This window comes from Protopterus annectens, chromosome 7.part0 (genome assembly GCF_019279795.1).
Source record: "Protopterus annectens isolate FY-2018-M chromosome 7.part0, PAN1.0, whole genome shotgun sequence".
Taxonomy (NCBI): domain Eukaryota; kingdom Metazoa; phylum Chordata; order Ceratodontiformes; family Protopteridae; genus Protopterus; species Protopterus annectens.
This window is the reverse complement of record NC_056739.1, coordinates 1,370,494,235-1,370,516,727: the sequence shown is the minus strand read 5'-3', so window position 1 is coordinate 1,370,516,727 and position 22,493 is coordinate 1,370,494,235. Positions and strand designations below refer to the sequence as shown.

The following is a 22,493-nucleotide window of genomic DNA, read 5'->3' as shown; positions in this document are numbered from 1 at the left end:
TTAGCAAAAAACTACGGGCAGTCATAAAATTGTCTAAGGCCAGCTTTTTCGAGAAAAATTGCACAGGACACTAAGGATAATCACAAGGCTTTCTTTAGTTATGTTAGGAACCTGGGTGGTAATTCCCAGATATGCTCAGAATTAGTCCTAAATGACAAAAAATACACCGAACCCACAGACATTGTCAACATCCTAGTTGACAGGTTCAGCGCAAACTTCTCCCCTCCCACCAAAGGGCAAATATCTATCCCAGCAGAGTGCTGCCCCCCTGACATCTCAGATGCTCAGGTAAGAGCCGCCCTCTCCAAAGCAAAAAACACAGCATCAGTGGGACCAGACGGTGTCCCGGGCTGCGTCCTACATGAACTCCAAGAAGAGCTAAACCCAAACATAAAACTACTGTTCAATCTCAGCCTTACTACAGGATATGTGCCCAAAGAGTGGCGTACAGCAACAGTGGTCCCTCTCCATAAAGGTGGTGCCTCAACAGATCCTGGAAACCATCGCCCCATAAGCCTGACTAGCTTGGTCTGCAAAGCTATGGAAAGGATCATCATGGACCTCATAAATAAAGATATTGGGGACCTACAGACACTGGATCCTACCCAGTTCAGCTTTGTTAAGGGGATCCTGCCTCTTAAACCTGGTTGATTTCTTTGAAACAGTCACCAAGGCCATTGACGAGGGGAAGGTGGTCCACACAGCCTACCTGGACCTCGCAAAAGCCTTTGATACAGTACCCCACTCGGGCATTATAGATAAGCTCACCAGCTTAAATATAAACCCCTATGTCACTAGATGGATTGCAAACTGGCTCAAGGACAGAATCCACATGGTTAGAATTGCTGGAGCCATGTCAGACTCCAAACCAGTTACAAGTGGAGTCTCACAAGGCTCAGTCCTGGGACCTCTCTTGTTCGGTATATATTTCTCGGAGGTACAGGCCAACACGGAAGGACTGTGGCTGACCAAGTTCGCAGATGACTGCAAACTGGGCGCCATAATCAACTCTCCAGCCGACACAAGCATCCTCCAAAAGGGCCTCATAGAAACAGACAACTGGTGCCAGAGCCATGGCCTCAAGCTAAATGCCAAAAGTGTATAGTCATCCCTTTGGCAAAAACAAAGTGCCCATAAATTACCACATAGGTGGTAATCCATTAAGTACAGAAGAAGTAATTAGGGACCTGGGGACCCAAGTTGATAGCAATCTCTCATTTGACAACCACGTGGCCAAAGTGGTTAGAAAAACATTTTATATAGCCCACCTAATCATGAAGGGATTCACATCTAGATCAGGGAGGTCATCGTGCCTCTTTACTCATCCCTCATCAGGCCCATAATTGAGTACAATGCCCCTTTTGGGATGTACCTTACCAGACACCTGCAGCAACTGGAAAGACCCCAAAAGTACCTCACCAAGAGGATCAAAGGGCTCAAACAGATGCCATATGCTGCCCGGTTAAAGAAACTCCAGCTCTACTCAGTGGCATACCGCCTGTTCATAGGCGATCTCTGCCTGACGTATAAAGCCATGTCCAACCCGGAATTAATGGACAAGCTGCACCTCAGAAAATCCAAATCCCATCGAGCCCTGTGCTCGAGAGACTTGAACCTCAGCACTGAAATAAATAGGACATGCTGGAGGGACAGATTCATAACCCAGAGGCTCCCTTCACTCTGGAATAAAATCCCAGTCCAGGTTAGGCAGAGTCCCTCATTGACTCTCTTCAAGAGGAATCTTGATGAGTGGATGGGAGATCGTAGATTTACCCCGGGTATCACTTCTGTGTCACTGTTAGACAGAGGCACAGTATACTAACCTCGAAAAGGGGCATAGCAAAATAAATTTAAAATGGGTGGCGAAAGCCAAACACATTCTGGCTAGGCTTATAAATGCCCTAGGGCAGATAGCCTAGTATGAACCTATGAACCTATGAATACAAATAGTTTGTAGTATCATGGAAGTAGTAATTAGTAGTGGATTGCAGGAGTGTAACAGTGTACCATAAATAGCATATTTGCAGAACTGCATAAGTTGTATGTGACAAAACTGTGCTATGTATGTTTAATGTCATAAGATGTGCTTTTTAGAAGGCATCAGAGAATGCTTTTTTTTTGTCGAAGTTTATATAGAGTGAGGTAAAGAAGGCATGCACGGAGCCATTGTTTTTTTTTTTTCAATTTATTTCTGTTATGCAGAGCAGGAGGGCAGAGGACATTACTGTTTAGCAGAGAAAAGAACACCAAAAGGGAAATGGACCTTTTTTTGCACTTAAACCTTGCAATGAGGAGTGCTGAGGTGGTGGTGGGGGGGGGGGTGGCACAGGCCATCAAATGAACCAACTGCAGCTCTGGAAGCATGGACTGATAAGAAGCAATAAGTTTCCTTAAATGTTTTGGTACAAGAACTGCACAATTTTGAGTAACCTGACCACTCCCTGGTGTACTAGGATCTCTTCAGTTGTGGTCTTTCTTAACTGTGCTTTATCTTTGTAGGTTGCTGTTTTGAATCATGGATATAAATTATGGATGGCTTTTTTTAGTTTTTAATTCTTAGGATTTTTATTTGGGTAATCCTTGCTTATATAGTTGTGCAGTTAATTTCATTTTTTTTTAAACAAGGCAGTAATGTGCAGTCAGTAATAAAATATTTTTCTGTACATGTAACCCAATAGAGTTTTAGACCCAATAACTCACGTGACACGTGGTAGATCTGGCTATTGACAAGCTCCACATAATAATAACAACTTCCAGCAAAATGTAAACCCTGTGTCTGTTGTCCATTCACCTGGACGCTTATTGATTCAATGAAAGGATAGTATACAACAGTAGAAAGCTGAGGTGCATGCAGAAGAGCAGCATTAAATAAGCATGCGGGGTGGAAGGAAAGGCACATTTTTGTGGGGATGGGTACTCCATGTTATATATATGGAGAAAGAGAAGGCATAATGGAAAGGGTGATAGGAAAATAAGGAGAGAAAATGTTAGAAAGGGAAACGTCAGGGACATGCAAACAGACATAAAGCAGTCCAAGCAAATATAGGTGGCTGTGCCTGCACTTCGAGTCAGACACATAGGCTGGACAGAAACAAAGAATGGACAAATGGTGATGGATATAAGTAGACAATAAACAAGGGATAGGTTGTAGTACAACTGGCTGGAGATTTGCAGCATGCTGGTTGGCAACTATCCCAGAAGATGTCATTGTGAAACATCAGATGGCTGGGGTGGGGCCCGGGTGGTTAGTGCCAGGGAGTACAACCTTCTCTGGTGACCCAAATGCGTGTGCCTAATGGTCAAAGATATCTGCAGTATGCTCCACAGAAGTCAATGTATCAGCTACATAGGGGGGCCATTGCACTGTCAACCAATTCCAACATCTGTCACCTTGATAGCATCTGGGCTGTAGCAGGCAGATAAGGTGGGCTTCCTGCACCACAGCAATAGGAGGGGAAGGTGTCAGCAGTTGCTAACGTGCCTGTGGTTGATTAACATCACCATGACCTGTAAAAAGGAGACACAGTGGGAAGGATGACATAAGCAAAGTTGTTCTACAAGCAGTTCAGTTAATATACTAGAAGTTAGTCAATAATAAGCTAACTTTTCCCAATGTGCTGAACGTCACAACTGGTATGACAGTAATCATGGTTAGCCTCTTGCTATACTTGTGAGAGACAGAAGAGACACAGTAGCTTTTAACACAGGTGTGGGTGAGATCATACCTCTCAACCTCTTACAGCAAGAAATCTGGATAAAGCCATAAATAATTGGGGGACAAAGGCCCAAAAATAGGGACAATTTTTAAACATTGCTCTTACAAACTTAGAAAGTTGATATTATAGCAAGTATTGATTTAGCATGAATTTTCTGAAGAGTATGAAGTCTGAAACTGAAATGTCTGTCATTATTTTCTGACTTTAATCTTTAATGACTTGCCAGTGATGTGCCAGAAATCAACAATTTTAGGAAAAACAGACCAAAAATATGAGGCAAAAATCTGGACATTCTGCAAAAATCTGTACAGTTGAGCGGTATGGGTGAGATATAGACATCAGTGTAAAACGTCACTCCCTTATACATGATAGAAGAATTCACATAGATGTTCATGATTGCATAAGCAGAAGAAAATGTCCCCACAGTCTCACAAGAAAATCACAATTCCACATGTATGTGCATAATAGCAGAGGTGTGGAAATGTAACCACAGCATAACAACTGAGCAACAGCCATAAAGGTAAATGCAAAATAGCAGAAGCCTGACATGTTTCCATGACCTTATATCTGAACAGCAATTTGTTAGCCTTCAATATGCAGTAGTGCCATGACATGTATATAGGCAACTTGTATAGCTACAGTCCCCGTAATGGCCCACATAGTATGTCCTGATATGAGTTATGGAATAGCCTGTATTAGAGCACTGCCCTGGATAAAGGAAACAGAAAAAAAGTTTAAATTGCAGCTTGAAAAGTAGTATCAGTGCCAAATATTTACTATATCATTCAGTGTTATTCCTACCTAACCTCTGCACTCCACTAGTGCAGTTCTTCCAGATTGCAGTGTCACAGGTCATCATACCAGTGCATGCATTGCTCACCAGTCCTGAAGATGCCAATAATGTCACTCAAAGCTTAGCCTGGTTGAGCAAGGTCACCACCTTCTGAAGTAAATACACATAAGGTCGTGGCAACTGCTTCCTGAACTGGATGTTAAGAGAAAGAGCATGATTTTCACTCTGTAGCACACCATAGAAAAGATTATTGTAAGGCTTTACTCCTGGAAACTATCACCATGATAATTATGTAAAACAAAATGTAATGCATGCTGGAGACATGATTTCTGAATTGTAAGCAGCACAGCCTATTGCTGCCTTGAAGCATGACATGTGTGCACAAGTCCTGTTTTGGAACCTAGCTGCACTTCATGTCACCCAAGAGCTTCAATGAACTATAACGATTCATAGATGCATATGGAACTCAGCCCCATTTAAACACATGCTGTGCAAACTGCCATATGTTTGCAGCTTAAGTCATGCCACCATTTCAAATGTCAGACTGTGCACTGAAACAAAAATGGAGCTGCAGCACTAGTACAACAGTGCTGTACAGTAGCATATTTTAAAGAAGACACAACCCTGATGAGGCATCCAGTGTTCTGCAGTGCTGTGGTAAAATGTATTTCTCAGGTGTGTTGTACGCATGACATTCTGCCTTGGAATAGGACGCAAGTATGTATGTAGGCTGATTTGTGCAATATTTTTCTACAGTTTGTAACTGCATGTAGCTTATTTGTGATATATGTAGCTGTATATCTGTACTGTAGCTGTGGAAAGGCAGCTATCTGTCAGGACTCCTTATCCTGTCTTTTATGTCCTAAACAGATATGCTGTGTGTATATGCAGGGATTTCTGTAGTGAAATCCATGTGTTACTCTTAACATCATAGCCCACTAGCCTACTGTAACCCTTCCTAATATACCCCTTCCTGTGCTGTCAGTGAAACACATCTTTCCCCTGTGTACCTCTGGATGGCACCCACTCCAAATGACAGTATTCAGATATCTGTCTGTAGGACTGGTCTGGTGTGTCATTGGAGTATCCCAATGTCTGTAACAAAGCATGTAAGTAGCTCCTACTTTGTTTCTGTCCCTGTCCAGATGTGTACTATACCTATGGCAACCCCATATTTGTAATTGTTAGCCTGTGATCCCCAACAGTCACTGGACTGCAGTTGTTTATCTTATCCCATAGATGATATCATTTATTCAAGAGAAGTGGACAGCAGAGGTTTGATAAAATCAGCTGAGCTAAAAATTATATCCTTCTACAGGCAGTCAAGATGCATGGGTACTGTCTGTTGGGAAGAGTGGATGCTCCCAAGCCACTGTAGGAGCATGTTTGGGAAACATTGTTCAACAACATCAGCGCTGTTGGGGTGTGGAATCATATAACATAGTACTGTTGGGATGTGTCACCATCATGGTCAGGTATACCTAAAAGAAGACATGGAACATGGCAGCAGAATGGACAGCCACTGGACAGGGTCCCCCTTTCATAGGAAGCTTAACTGATGAGGTGTTCCTAGTGGCCCTGCATGTAGATGACAAAGGCACAGGTGTCATACCTGGAGGAACAGAGAGTGGCCTGTTTCATAAGTCTCAGATAGAAATGCATCAGGTTAGTAGACATTCTGAATGTACATGCAGTTTTGGTGCAAATAATGGTGTTGGCTGGGCACATATACCAAGGCATGTGCTCTCATAGGAGCATCAGGTTTGCAAGCATAAAGATGTAGCAGCAGAGGTGAGCAGCTGTTCTATATCTCTGTGTTCACTACAACTGTTTTCACACAGTTAAGAGCTTCTTATGTAACATGGGTATTCAGAATCATTGTGTTCCATTTTGTATTATATGTTCACAGGCTGGACCACCATTACAGTAGCACCTGTTCAGCACGGATCAGGATAACAGACTGATGTAAGCACCTCTATGTGGTCTGACAATGATAATGAGAGAGACAGGGGCTGAGTCATGGTTATTTGACATACAGGCACTGTCTTTATCCCTATGCTGTTGTCCATACCGTCACCCATTGTTAAGGATGAAAATATGGCTAAAACCACACCTGTGCTACAGGCTGTACATGCTCACCATCTCCATCGAGGGGCTTCCCCATGACTAAAAACACCAGCACATCTCTCTGTGGCTACAGCACTAGAGAAGGGCACTACATCAACTGTGGGTATAGCTACCACAGGGCAGTCTAGCAGGAGTTGCCAGTGCTTTCACATATCAGAGATGGTGCCAGATATGTGGGGGGTGCTAAGCATCAACCAGCAGATGTGCAGGCCATAGTTTGTTGTTACCCAAGCCAATATATAAATGCTTTGTATGGTGTGTGACTTTTGTGAGGTTGTCTCACAGCACTGTAAATGCATTGGTGAGATCATTCTAGGTCAAATGAGGGCTAATGTGGCACATGCCACTGCCATATCCATCTCCTTGCAGAAGTTAGCAATCGCCATCATCGCTGCCCTGTCCAGCAATGTTGTCTTTGATTTATGGCAGGTGCATATATAGAGTGATCACAGTGTGAGACCATCACTGGGTGCACAGTTTATTTCTGCAGGTGTAGAACACTTCACCAGCAGACTCCGTACAGGTCCTGTTCCTGCAATACTGCTGCCTCCCTGTCATGCAGAGCCTGTAGTCCAGCATCATCAAGCAGTGGATTGTCTCTAGCTCATTGTCAAATACTGTCCCTTTCTCTTGGTCATGGTCTTGTAGTGTTACTCAGAGCATAACTGGAATGGGGTAAAGGGGCAGCTGCCCAGGCACAAGTTGTTAGTGGGTGCTATCGGCATTACCTATGTGGTACTGGCATTCATTTAAGAAGCCATGGGTGATATTGCTGCTTTATTAACAAATGCCAGTATTGCAACTACATTGGCAGTTTCAGTTAGTAGCACAGAGTGTGTGTTATAGTACCTGTAGTAAGGACCTTGCTACAGTTGCAGGAAGAGCTTGTCACAGTTCTAGGTCAAATGAGGGCTAATGTGGCATATGCCACTGCCATATCCATCTCCTTGCAGGATTTCCATCTCCACCTCCAGTAGACTTGGCCACCCACCCAGGTTCTGATGTCAGTCTAAAGTCATTGTGTCCATTGGCACCTGTGAAAATGGTGATGACTATGATCCATTCCATCCTCCTCCCCATGTGGTGTTTGTAGAGATGCCAGATGCACAGTGTGACAAGCATGTACTGCCAGCATAGCCTGATATTAACACTGCATGCATCATGTCTGTTTTGTGTGAGATTACACTGTCACTGTGTGCTTACCACAGGTCCATGGAGCTGTACTAGGTGCCATGGCTTCCTGGGTTTGTGTGGTCTAATTGCTGCTGCTTATTGTATCTTGACCTTGCTGTTGTCACTGCATGAGGTTGATGTGTTAGCTGGTAGAGGGTCTGGATGTTCCTGGTATGGGTGTATATGGCTGCTCTGCATGCTTCCTCGCAATCATAGCATATAGTATGCAGCATTCTAAAAATATATTGCATGCTATAACAGGGGCATACTGCAGTGTCTGTCCCTCAAGTATAGCCTGGCAGCAAAATTTGATCTTCAGCAGGCTGTATTAATATTTCTGTGCTGTGTTTGGCTGGTGCATTAAACTGTAGTTCAGCTATGGTGGGTTTGTACCAAACAGCCATAAAGCAGGATTCCACAGGTATGGGCCATCCCCCTGATTTTTGGGGGTTGGCATAACGGTTAAGATGTTTGTATTTCAGACATGAGGTACAAGGTTTGATTCTCTTTGGGAAGCATGGTGAGGCTTAAAAAGACTCACTGGTGGTTCTTGGCCATGTAATTACCTATGAACCTAATTGTATGAAGGGAAAGGTATGTGTGCATGTTCTCTGTGGCTCTATATATGTCTTATTAGCACACTGCCTGCACTTACCAACTAGATAGGCCTGTTTCACTACGCAGAAAGCAGTTTTATCAATGACTTGGATGCCATACATATGAGTCATGGGCACTTCCAGAGTGCTATGCAGACACAATGGATATCCAAGCCTGTGTGTTGTACACTGCCTGGGAATGGTAGATTGGCAACCCTTCCTATTCATATAATGCAGTCTACCTACACCATCTGGGGGCATTATTGCCAAATGTGTACAGTCTTTATTAGCCATTACTTCTGGAATGTGCAAACTGTCATAGAAGCCACTCTTTGTGGTGCCTTTCTCTTCTGGCATGTTGGAAAAGCAGATTCTCATCCATATGTGGAAGTAGTGTATTAAGGAATGAACTGAGGCTTCTGCACCTGTAAAATGTGTTCCTGTCGGCCCCTATAGCTAGCATAGTAAGTGATACACGTACCTTAATGCCACGGGTATTGGAAGCTCATCCATGCCTCCTGATCCTGGTTGTGGGAAATACATGTCAGCTTGAGTCATATAATATCCCTGTCCACTCGAATGACTCTTCAGCTTCTGGTCAGGTAGCTGGTGATAGGTAGTACATTGCCAGTATTGTTTTTGTTCATGTCGCCTGCCAACGTATCATACTAATGGGTAGCAGGCGGTGATGCATATAGACAATAACTGCTAATGCTGCTCCTAGCATCTTTGCTTCTTGCATTGTGTTCATATAATGACATGCAATTTGTTGCCTACCTGCTGCTCCCTACATCTGTGACTCACATCCTTTCAGCAGCTCTCATTTACTTGTCATTATGCAGTAATTAGATGGCATGCATTCATTTGCATATCATTATGTGGTCATTTGCATACACCTATTCCTGTGTTGCTTTCCTTTCTGCCTAGTAACATTAGTGGGTATTCTGAATCTGGACATACCTGCTACTTCCACATCAGCGAGTTGTGCACTACTTATGTTGACTGAATAATGTCCTTTCTGCCTTTGCTTCAATGACAGAATTGTATGGCATTTCAGATAATACTATATGTTTACCTTTTTATTAGGTATGCCTTTAAATGTTGATCCTGTTTTTAATTCAGAAGCTTTCACTACGAAATATATTTATGTAATTCCATATCTTGGAAGAAATTCTGTCAGGTGGTAAAGGAATGTGTTGTTAAAATATTACAATTTTAAAATGTTTCTTTTAGATAAAACTGATTATTGAAGGTTAACAAATTCCTGATAATTATTGATAGATCTTGATATATTATGCATGCATTCATTCCATGAAACTGCTGTGTAAGTTATGGCATTGTTTTCATTTGTACTAGGGATGATTTTTTTTCTACTGATGGAGGTTTTTTTTTTTCAAATACATTTGAATATACTTGTAGTTAAATTTTCAGACTGATCAACATCGGTTCGAGTGTAACCACTCATTTATGTGGATGGTTACACTGGTACCTGTCATTTTCCTGGTATAAAGTAAAAGAGCATTATTAAGTTAAGATACCAAACACAGACATAAGAAGAAGTGTAGAAATTCTATACTACTGTGCAGCATGAAATGTTATCAGGCTCTTGATAGCGCACAGATACAGAGCAGGAACGGTAAGTTATATTTTTGTTAGGGACACTGGGGAAAGGTAACAACAAATGTAAACCAAGAGGTAAGTGATGTTTTGGCAGTTTCCCATTTAAGCCACAAAAAGTTTGAAATTGGTAACTATAGTGGAACACATAAGCTCCTTTTTTTTAAAATGTGTTGCACCTTCACAGTGAAATAGCACAAGATCAAATGAATGTATCTTAAGCTGCAGGTAGGGCACATAAAATGTAATACAGTAAGTTGAAGATATTTCGTATCTAGGGACCAAGCTAGGAAAGATGTGCAGCAGGTAAAGGTGATAAAGGATAATGAGGGAAACATACTAACAGGTGAGGAGAGTGTGTTGCGATGGAAAGAATACTTTGAGGGGTTGATGAATGAAGAGAATGAGAGGGGGAGAAGGTTGGATGATGTAGGGATAGTGAATCATGAATTACAATGGATTAGCAAGAAGGAAGTAAGGATAGCTATGAAGAGAATGAAAAATGGAAAGGCTGTTGGCCCAGATGACATACCTGTGGAAGCATGGAGGTGTTTAGGTGAAATGGCAGTGGAGTTTTTAACCAGATTGTTTAATGAAATCTTGGAAAGTGAGAGGATGCCTGAGGAATGGAGAAAAAGTGTTTTGGTACCGATGTTTTAAGAATAAGGGTGATGTGCAGAGCTGTAGTAACTACAGAGGGATTAAATTGATCAGTCACAGCATGAAGTTATGGGAAAGAGTAGTGGAAGCAAAGTTAAGAAGGGATGTGATGATTAGTGAACAGCAGTATGGTTTCATGCCGGGAAAGGGCACTACAGATGCGATGTTTGCTCTGAGAGTGTTGATGGAGAAGTACAGAGAATGTCAGAAGGAGTTGCATTGTGTTTTTGTAGACTTGGAGAAAGCATATGACAGGGTGCCTAGAGAGGAGTTGTGGTATTGTATGAGGAAGTCAGCAGTGTCAGAGAAGTATGTAAGAGTGGTACAGGATATGTACGAGGGTAGTGTGACAGCGGTGAGGTCTGCGGTGGGAGTGACAGATGCGTTTAAGGTGGAGGTGGGGTTGCATCAAGGATCAGCTCTGAGCCCTTTCTTATTTGCAATGGTGATGGACAGGTTGACAGACGAGATTAGACAGGAGTCCCCATGGACTACGATGTTTGCAGATGACATTGTGATCTGTAGCGAGAATAGGGAACAGGTGGAGGAGACCCTGGAGAGATGGAGATATGCTCTAGAGAGAAGAGGAATGAAGGTCAGCAGGACTAAGACAGAATATATGTGTGTGAATAAGAGGGAGGATATAGGAATGGTGAGGATGCAAGGATTAGAGGTGGCGAAGGTGGATGAGTATAAATACTTGGGGTCAATAGTTCAGAGTAACTGTGAGTGTGGAAGAGAGGTGAAGAAGAGAGTGTAGGCAGAATGGAGTGGGTGGAGAAGAGTGTCAGGAGTGATTTGTGACAGACGAGTACCTGTAAGAGTGAAAGGGAAGGTCTACAAGAGGGTAGTGAGACCAGATATGTTATATGGGTTGGAGACAGTGGCATTGACAAAAAGGCAGGAGTTTGAGCTGAATGTGGCAGAGTTAAAGATGTTAAGATTTGCACTGGGTGTGATGAGGGTGGACAGGATTAGGAATAAGTATATTAGAGGGTCAGCCCAGGTTGGAAGGTTTGGAGACAAAGCCAGAGAGGCAAGATTACGTTGGTTTGGACATGCACTGAGGAGGGATGCTGAGTATATTGGGAAAAATATGCTAAGGATGAAGCTATCAGGAAACAGGAAAAGAGGAAGGTCTAAGATAAGGTTTATGGATGTGGTGAGAGAGGACATGCAGGTGGTTGGTGTGACAGAGCAAGGTGCAGAGGACAGGAAGAAATGGAAACAGGTGATTTGCTGTGGCGACCCCTAACAGGGACAGCCAAAAGAAGATGATGATGTTTTTACAGTGATATACAGCACATCAACAGTTACAGTGGAGAGAGCAAACAATAAAATATTAATTTTAAAAAAAAAAGATAATTAATAGATTTGTGGTGTACAGCTGAAGTTAGGAACATAAGTAGAATACATACATAGTACACAGGTACAGTACATACATTATAGATTAGCCAGTGTTTGTGAGTAAAATTGAAAACATATTATCAAGTACTATAGGTTTGGTATGTGTACTTTATCTGCTTTCACTAGCCTGGGGAGCAATCATGGCACTGCCAACTTTGCTTATGATGTTGCCTGATGAGGTCTTTAAAGGAGGCTTTTGGACAATGTGTTTTGAATGCTAGTGGGGGCAGAGTTCCATTTTTAGCCACTGAACTACTATATAGTGCATCTCCAAAGCTATCATAGCTGTTGGTGACTTCTAGTAGTAGTTTGCTTGATGATCTAAGAGGCCTTTTGGCTGAGTGATGTTGTACTAGGTTTTTGAGGGCAGGACACTTATTGGGGAGGTAATATATTGAATGGCAGAGGCAGAGCTGATTGTAGCCTAGGAGGTTGGGTAGTTCAAGCCAGTGGAGCTATCTCAAAGCAGTGCAGTGATGAGTTCTATATGAGCAGTTTGCAGCAAAGCAGGTAATTCTGTTATAGCAGGCTTCCATTTTGCTAAGTTCAGTTTTGTTGAAATTAATTCATTTTAATTTTAATTCATTTTGAAATGAAAAAGATATGCCCTTTAAATGGTGAACAGAAGAAGACAGAAAATATTAAAAACTAATTGAAATATTTAACACGAAGAGTAAAACTGAACACATAATATTTTGGGGGTGATGCTCTAGTCATATAGAAGAGATCTGATGGGTAGATAACAGAGCTCTAATATGGTTACTTGCAGGAATACTTTGAAAGGTAGGAGACTGTCAAGTACGATTGTTAACGAATATCCTTTAATTGTGTTGAACTGTGTTCTTTCCTAAATGCGTTATAACTATTTCTGCTTTTCTAGATCAATGGTATTGATGTAAAGAACAGGGAAGAAGCTGTAGCCCTTCTTACCCGTGAGGACAGCAAACGTGTTTCTTTACTTGTTGCAAGGCCTGAAATTCAGGTAAGAAACTTGAAAACTTTGAAACACAACATAGTGGTATAAATTGCGAATACCATCATTTTGTGCTGAACTGTTTTTTTTTTAATGATTTGAGCAGTTACTTACCTCAATTTGGTAAACATCATGTTTCTGCAATGAGTTAGATGTGCTGATTGTCAGTGAAAGCAAGAATAAAAAGTAATCTGATACAAAAGGAAGTGCATACATTCTTATTTTCTGAGGATCAGATGTTCTCCATGTTTCACTGTTGCAGTCATCACACTTGGGTTAAACTGCCAGGGGTAGCCCTCAGTCAGCCCGAATATCAGAGGCTTAGTATTTCTGCATCAGTTGCTGTCACTCCAGGACTGATGTCAGGTCATCAGTGGTATAAAAACAGGCAGCCGACATTAGTCTTTCTTGCAGAGGAGCCCGAAGCAGAAGCAGTTTGCACGAGTGCCGGTCGGCCGCTACCTGAGTTTTCATTTCTGAAATTGAAGTTGAAGTCTTCTAAAGCTAAGCACCCCATTGGGATCCTTTTTTCTTGCTCTAACCGATGTCAGAAAAAGTTAACAGTTGTCTCACCTGTGGAAAGCAAATATCACACCGAGATTTCCATTCTTACTGCGTCACCTGTTTAGGCCCTGACCACGACGTTCCTTGCTGTCAGTTTTGTGCTTTGTTCAACGCCAGAACTATATGTCGTTGGGCACTTATAATAGCTAAATACTTTCGCTCTCGATCTCCATATTCTGAAATGGCTTCAGTAAGCCATCCGACTACCGATCTTCCAAATAAATGTAAGGATAAAGACAGAGACAGACCGCACAGGTTCAAAACTGCTGACGATGCTTCCGTTAAGCTAGTCACCAGTTCGCCAGTACTCCTCAGTGAGGCACTTTCGCAGCCCCTGATGCTTGCTTCTACAGATTTCCAGGTCACTACTGAGACCCGTTCAGAGTCTGGTATGCCGCGAGACTCTTCTTTGACTAATGAACCTGCTGATGTCTCTACCTTGGATGGGTCCGGAGCCGCTGTGCAGGCACCATCTTCTGAGGAAGTTCTTTGCACTACTGATATTCGACACAAACCGATGACTTCTTTTGTGACTTCAGTTCTTTCTAAAACCACCGAGGTTCTAAGGCACAGGGTACGAACTACGCCTAAAAAAACAATGACCCAAGCTCAAGCACTGCTTCCATGCCTCAGTCTCAAATGCTTAAAATGGCGGTAGACCTTATCATGCTGATTAGGGGAAGCCAGCCTACCCCTTCTAAAAGAAAAAGAGACTTGTCCCCAGCAGCTTTATCTGACCAAGAGTCCAACGACTCTGAGGTTTCTGATTATGAAGACATGCCCTTATCTGCTTATGAGGATTCAGATGCAGAGGAATCCATTCCTTCTGCCTCTCCTCCAGAGGATTTTTCTTTTGTGAAACCCTGCATACCTTGAGAGAGCATTTCCATTGGGAATGCCAGGATTATCCTCAGTCCAAAAAGAGACTCAGGGAATTTTTAGATTTACCACGGCACAGACCCTTAGCTATTCCTCCTGTTCTGGATGTTGTGGATGATATTTTCATGGAATCCAGTTTAACTCCTGATACTCTACCTCCTGCTCCCAGGAAACCTGACAGGTATTCAGAGTCCCGGACTCACACAAATTTCTTTTCAAAAATCCTACTGCTGACCCAGAGGTCATCTCCCAAGGACTTAAAGGAATAAAAGCAACCACAGCTCAGAATCCTACGCCTTTGGACAGGGATTCCCGAGCTTTATACAGATGGGGTAAAAAAGTATACACCTCTGCAACTCCTGCCATTAGAGCATTAAATTGTCAGTTCCACATGCTGAAATACCAGCAACATACTATGGAACTTATTAAACAAAAAATATCTACCTTTCCAGACTGTGCAGAAAATAAAGAATTACAGAAGCTTATGCATTCTGCAAGCCAAGTTACTAAGCATACCCTGCAATGTGGGTTTGATGCCCTAGAAGCATCCTGCAAGGCAGCAGTCACAGGTTCTGTACTTAAAAGGCATGCTTGGCTTAAGGAACAGACCTTGCTAGACCATTTGAAATCAAAATTATTGGACGCACCACTGAACAAAGACAATCTATTTGGCACCAAGGCAGAAGAGGTTTTAAAAAAGATGGAAGAAAAAGCTAAATCTATGCAGACAGTTAAAGACTTTTTGCAAGTCCAGCCTCCGAGATTTAGCAGGCATTGCCCCTCAAAACACTGGTCCTTTCCAGGCCCCTCTAGGCTGGCTCAGACAAGACCTAGGGGAAGCAGACCCCCTCAGACAGCAGGTCCGGGGAATGCAGAGATCTAAGCAGTGGAGTACCTCCACTTCTAAAACAGGGAGCGCTAAGCCACCCCTTATGGAAAGAATTCACAATGACTTTTCAACTCCACCTCTGACCTCTGCCCACCTGCTTGTGCCCCTGGGAGGAAAACGTGCCTTCCATGCAAAAAACTGGGTCTCCATTACCAACGACTGATGGATCCTCAACATAGCATCCCGGGGTACACATTTTATTTCCAAACACTGCCAACCCCAAAAGGGTTCCCAGATCTTCCTCCAAACCAGTGGGCAGAGGCACAAAACCAAGTTCAGTCCCTGCTCTCCATGAGGGCAATTCAGCCTGTTCCTGCAGACCAGGTAAGTCAAAGTTTCTATTCCAAACTTTTCCTGGTACCCAGAAAAGAGGGCACCTGGCGCCTTATCCTAGATCTATCCATTCTAAACACCTTCCTGGTGGTACCAAAATTCAAAATGCTCACCCTCCAGCAGCTTCTTCCTATGCTATTCAAAGATACCTGGTTAGCAACTCTAGACCTAAAAGAGGAATATCTGCACATCCCAGTCAGAGACTCTTGCAGGAAATGTCTACGTTTCAGGGCAGGAAATATGCATTATCAGTTCTTTGCACTTTCCTTTGGCTTATCCACTGCTCTCAGAGTTTTCACAAAATGCCTGGCTCCAGCCATTGCTTTTTGCAGACAAAGAAATATTCAAATTTACCCTCACTTGGACGACTGCCTAATCCAGGCAGACAGTCAGGAAAAGCTGCTGCAGCACCTGACATTTGTAAAGACCTACTGACCTCACTGGGGTACACTATAAATGAAAGGAAATCCAAACTAGTCCCCAGTCAGAAAATTGTTTTCCTGGGAGCAAGCCTGGACACAGCATCCCAGATGACATTCCTTACTACAGAAAAACAAACCTGACAGATTACTTCTCTCAACTGGCCATCAGAACCCAGTTATCCGCAAGGAAATCCTGCAAGCTCTAGGGTTCATGGCCTCTTGCATTCTACTAATTCTATATGCCAGACTGCATATGAGGAAACTTCAATGGTACTTAAAAAGCCTTTGGTGTCAACATTCTCAGGACCTGGAAACTGTTATACATATGATACATTGTCTAAGGAAAGATTTTCTTTGGTGGGCAGCAGCATGCAGCCACAATAAGAGACTTCCCTTTTCGCAACCCCACGCCACCCAGACCCTAAACACAGATGCATCAGACTATGTCTGGGGCACACCTGGATGGCAAGGTGCATTCAGGGCCACTGGAGCCCAAATCAAATTCATCTGCACATCAACCAAAAAGAGATGCTAGCTGTTCAGCACGCTCTGACAGCTTTCAGACCCCTACTCCCTCTGGGGTCTCTACTAATCAAAACAGTCAACACCACAGTGATGTGGTACATCAACAAGCAGGGAGGTACCCACTCTTACCCACTATGCAGGCTAGCCATGACCCTTTGGCACACAGCTTCAGCCATGCATATTCACCTACTAGCACAATTCCTGTCAGGCAACCAAAACTCTCTGGCAGACAACTTAAGCAGAAATCTCCTAGACCCACACAAGTGGCAATTAAACCACAACACCTTCAGCCTCATAACCCAGAAATGGGGTACCCCGAAGGTCAACTTATTTGCCTTCCACAACAACCACCAGCTCAGCAAATTCTGCACCAGGGAACCTCACAACAAGGCCTGGAAAGTGGATGCCCTATTCTTTCAATAGGTAAACCTCTCGATCTATGCATTTTCCCCTCTACCTCTTCTTACAAGGGTGTTACTCAAAATAAGGGAGGAAAGACCAAGGGCAACCCTGATTGCCCCAGACTGGCCATGCCAACACTGGTACCCACTACTGCACAGTCTGTCACCGTTGCCTCCATGGCACCTCCCTCAGATTCCAACTCTCCTGACCCAGCAGAAGGAAGAGTTCTTGCGTCCATAATTGCAGACCCTGAACCTGGCAGCCTGGCTTATTCCTTGACCTCTCCTCCAGTGGTCAGCCTAAGCAAGCATGTCCTGGATGTTATATGTGAAGCCAGATGACCCAGCATTAGAAAATCCTACGCTGACAAGTGGAAAATGTTTTGCTCCTTGATCCAGGATAATGGAGCTGAACCTGCACAGCCCTCCTTACCTCTCATCCTGAATTACCTTGCAGACCTGCTTCACAGAGGCCTATCCTTCTCTTCTATTAAAATCCATGCCTCTGCCATCTCTGCTCATTACAGTACAGAGCCACCTCTCTTTTCACACCCCCTCATCAAGCAGTTCCTTATAGGGGCTAACAACTTAAGGCCACCCAGAAGAGCCCCTACCCCTGCTTGGGACCTTAACTTTGTCCTTGAAAATCTCAAGCCCCCCCCTTGAGCCTGCAGCTTTAGCAGAGTTAAAATTCGTCTCTTGGAAAACAGCCTTGCTTCTGGCCATCATTTCAGCTAGAAGATTGTCTGAGCTACAAGCACTCATGGCCGTGGAACCCTTCATCAATTTTCATGCTGACAGGGTCTCCCTCAGGACTAAACCAACTTTCATGCCTAAAGTGGTGTCCAGTGTGGCTCTCAACCAATCTATTCATTTGCCCATCTTCTTCCCTAAACCTCAAAATAAGGTGGAAAGGATCCTGCACTCTTTAGATGTGCACAAACAGCTCAGATTCTACCTGGATAAGACTAAGCCCTTTAGGAAATCTGACCAGTTACTAGTCAACTTTGCAGCAGGGGCAGAGGGCAAGGCCATATCAAAACAAACCATTTCCAAATGGATAGCACACTGTATCCATTTCTGTTACAAACACCATGGGAAAAGACCCCCACAGGGGGTCAGAACACATTCCACTAGGGCAACTGCAACCTCTGCAGCTTTTCTCAGTGGGATCCCTACCAGGGACATCCTGGAGGCTGTAACATGGAGTTCTGTTCATACCTTCAACAAACATTACCACCTGCCTCTCTTTTCCAAATTCAGGGCAGGCTTTGTAACCACAGTCCTACAGGGCATACTAGCCAGCCCCAACTCTTCTTGACTGCCTCCACTCGTGTCTTCAGCTTTGGGAATTAACCCAAGTGTGATGACTGCAACAGTGAAACACGAAGAGCATAGTACAGTTGTATACACTTACCATAAATGTAGATGTTTGAGTGTATTCACTTTTGCAGTCGTGGTTTCCCACCCTCCATCCCCCTTGTCTCTCTCTCTCTCTCTCTCTCTCACTCACTCCTTACAGTGCTGTTTGGTATTTACTTTCTACTAGTGGTGTTATTCCACCATAACCTAGCTCCTGACATTTGGGGCAAGAAAAACTGATGTAATGGCGTTGGCTGTCTGTTTTTATACAACTGACGACCTGACATCAGTCCTGGAGTGACAGCAACTGACACAGAAATATTAAGCCTCTGGTATTCGGGCTGACTGAGGGCTACCCCTGGCAGAATGACCCAAGTGTGATGACTGCAACAGCGAATACACTCGAACATCTACATTTATGGTAAGTGTACACAACTGTACTTTAGTTGATCTAAATCACATGACTCAGCTATTTTCTGACATTATGTGCAAAAATGGAAAAAGGGGTTGAGGATGGATGGATGGATGAAAGGATGGCTGGATGAATGATGGATGGATGGATGGATGGATGGATGGATGGATGGATGGATGGATGGATGGATGGATGGATTTGAAACAAGCAGTCTAATAACATATTACACCCCGATTTGTTTTTCTTTTGTATCTCAGCTTGAGTAGACAATTGCATATGGTTTGGTACCTTTCCATTTGTCTAATTTGAAAAGTGAACAGAAAACTATAGGAAACATCTTTGTTGTTCCTATGTAATCAGATGTCATGTTTTTAAAACTGCCCAGTGTAATGGAAAGGAAGGTTTCCTTTGAAAGCGTGTTTGTTACGTGTAGATTGTAATGTTCTCATAGCTCTTTTTTGTGCTTAGTCACAGTAGACTTTAGATTCCTAAGCAACATTTGATCTAATTTCTGAGGTCTTCATGCTTTATAGCTCGATGAAGGATGGCTGGATGAGGACAGAAATGATTTTCTAGATGATTTACATATGGACATGCTGGAAGAACAACACCATCAGGCCATGCAGTTTACTGCGAGCATGCTTCAGCAGGTAATGGCATTTAGTAGCACTCCTCATTGTGCTCTCTATTCTGGCATGGAACTCGTACTTCCTTGATTGAATGAATCGGCATTTGTAATGAAAAGCAGGACATGAACAAACAATGCCAGCAGAATTAAGAAATTCTTTGATCTGGTCCACAGTACTGTATTTGTCCATTTTATAAGTACTACTGTGCATAATGACAGTCAGGGAGATTTGTACAAAGTATAGTTCAGTAAGGTTGAAAAAAAATGAGTATATACTTCAATAACAGCTATTTTGCACTAATAATATGAATTTCTCAAAGTCATTGTTCTGGAATTTGACTGCTGTAGTTGCTGTCTTCAAATACTTGAACAAAATGTAGCTTTGTTTGACAGTTAACACCTTTCAGAATTTCAAGGCAGCACAGTCAGTGCTAACAACAGAAAAATAATCCAGTTATACATTTAAACCTTATATTCTTAAAATGTAAGTGAAATAAAATTGATTTGATTAAAATGGATAAAAATAATGTCAAAGATGTTTTGATATTAAAATTTATTTATTTTATTTTTATTTATTTTACATTTGTTGACCGGGATAGTCCATCTGGGTGTGAGCCCATTTTCAGCGGAGGCCCGGGGAGAAAAGCTCCAATAAAACAAGAACAGCATTGACAGGTACAGTGTCGGTTTTACATAGAATTTAACAAAAATATCTAGAGACAATAAAGAAAGTACAATATACAATAGGCACTTTAGTGAAAAGGAGAAAGTTATCACAATATAGTAAAGTCATATATATATATATATATATATATATATATATATATATATATATATATATATATATATATATATATATATATATATATATATTTTTTTTTTTTTTTTTTGAGGGCAGGGGTCCATCTTTAGTTGATCATTTGAGTATACTTTAATACATGTACATATGTATAACCTTTCAAAAAAAAAGAAATTATGAAATTATACTCTTATTGTAGGTACCTGATATGTGGTGTTAATAGGTGGGAGTGGGGTATACATGGAGACTATAAAATTTAGGAGATGAAATTTGATGTGGGCTTATGTGGTATTAGCCTGGCTTGGTGAAGGAGCAGAGCCAGTTGTTAGTGAGGTGGTCTTTGAGCAGAGTTTTGAATTGGTGTAGGTTGGTAGCATTTAGTATGTGTTGAGGGATTGAGTTCCAAAGTTTAGAAATGTGGCGGGAGTAGAGGGCGTCCCCGGCTTTGTTGTTGCTTTTGGATACTTGGAGGAGCGTTTTGTGCGAGGATCAGAGTTGCTGAGTGTTGGTATATGGTTGGAGTAATTGTTGTAGGGCTGTGGTTCTGTTTGGCTGGTATATTAGCTGGTGAGTAAAGACAAGTTGGGTATAGGTTAGTTGTTGTGGGAATTCTAGCCAATGTATTTGTTGTAGGGCAGAGCAGTGGTGGGACCTATATGGGGAGCTAGTGGCAAACTTGGCTATTTTATTGTAGGCTGATTCAAGTTTGGTAAGGTCAGTTTTGTTAAGGTTTGTAAAGATGGGAGAAGCATAGAGAACAGTAGATAAGAGATGAGTCCTGGCGATGCTTAGTCTAGAATGGCTAGTTAGGAAAGGATTAATTCAGTAAAGAGAGTCTAGTTTGATGTGTGTTTTTTTAATGGTTTGAGAGAGGCATAACTTGAATTTTAATTTTCTATCAGTTGTGACACCTAGTAATTTGGTATGTGAGCTGGTGTTTATGATTGTGTTGTTGTAGGAGTGGATTTGAAAAGTGGCTGATGGATTGGGTGTTTTGGTGGGGAGAAAGAGCATGAGCTTGGTCTTTGGGTTCAGTATGAGGTTAGTGTTAGTTAGCCAAGATTCTACTTCTAGGAAGGATTGTTGTGTTATAGCCTGTAGTTGTGTCAGAGAGGGGGCAGAGCATATCCGGGTAGAGTCATCTGCATATTGGATGACAGAGGCGAGAGATGTGGATTTATGGAGTTGATTTGTGAAGATGGTAAAAAGTAGGGGGCCTAATATGGAGCCTTGTGGAACTCCTATGTTAACAGGGAGCAAAGATGATAGCTCTTGTTGCCATCTAACAGCCTGCTGGCATTTGGTTAGATAGCTGTGGAACCAAGCTAGGGAAGAATGACTGAGATGTAATGTGGTCAGTTCTGACAGCAGTTTTTGATGTGAAACTGTATCGAATGCCTTTCAGAAATCTAGAAAGATGGATGAGACATATTTATTCTGATTTCTGTGTTCATTTATTGTGTTCGTAAAACTGAGGAGGGCGGTTGTGGTGCTGTGTTGGGGGCGAAAGCCATGTTGTGTGTTTGATAGGAGGTTATTGAAGAGAAGGTAGTTTAGAAGCTGGGAGTGAATACATTTTCTAGTATTTTGGAGAGGGTGAAAGAATGGCAATGGGCCTGTAATTAGTAAGCTCTGTAGAGTTGCCTCCTTTATGCAGTGGGGTGATATAGGAGACTTTCCAGATTAGTGGGACATAGTTCTCAGAGATAGAGCAGTTGATGAGGATAGAAATGGGGTAGGCTATGACTTCGGAGGCAGCTTTGAGGAATTCTGATGGGAGGTTGTCAGCAGCTAGGCTGGTGGGCTTGAGCTTACTGAGTATTTTTTTATGGTATGGGTTGGGACGGGGTTAAAGGAGAAAGAGTTTACACCCTCATTGTTGGCTACGAGGATAGTAGTACTGATGTTTCGGTCATAGTCAATAAGTGAGTGAATTGTGTTTATGAAAAAGGAATTGAGTCATGTTGCAATGTTATCATTTGATGGGGGGGGGGTAGGATTGGGGGTGGGAGTACTACCAGGTTGCAGGAGTTTGTTTGTAGCGGCCCAGAGTTTTTTGGGGTTGTTTTTGTTTCTTTGCTGTGCAGTGATGTAGTAGGCTTTTTTGTCAGCTTTTATCTGGGATTTGGCTTTATTCCTAAGTTGTTTGAAAAGTAGAAGGTTGTCATTGCTTTTGTTAGTTAGCCAGTGTTTCCATGCCTTGTCCCTTACTTTTAA

The 22,493-nt window shown here is 42.5% G+C and overlaps 1 protein-coding gene across 1 annotated transcript in view; it reads left to right on the top strand.

Moving 5' to 3' along the window:
- LOC122807051 (E3 ubiquitin-protein ligase PDZRN3-like) overlaps nt 1-22,493 on the top strand; it is a 439,175-nt gene that overhangs the window by 369,422 nt on the left and 47,260 nt on the right. Inside the window, exons 6-7 of the mRNA XM_044077973.1 lie at nt 12,970-13,071; nt 19,383-19,499. Coding sequence (XP_043933908.1) covers nt 12,970-13,071; nt 19,383-19,499 — 219 coding nt within the window. The remainder of the gene's footprint in view (nt 1-12,969; nt 13,072-19,382; nt 19,500-22,493) is intronic.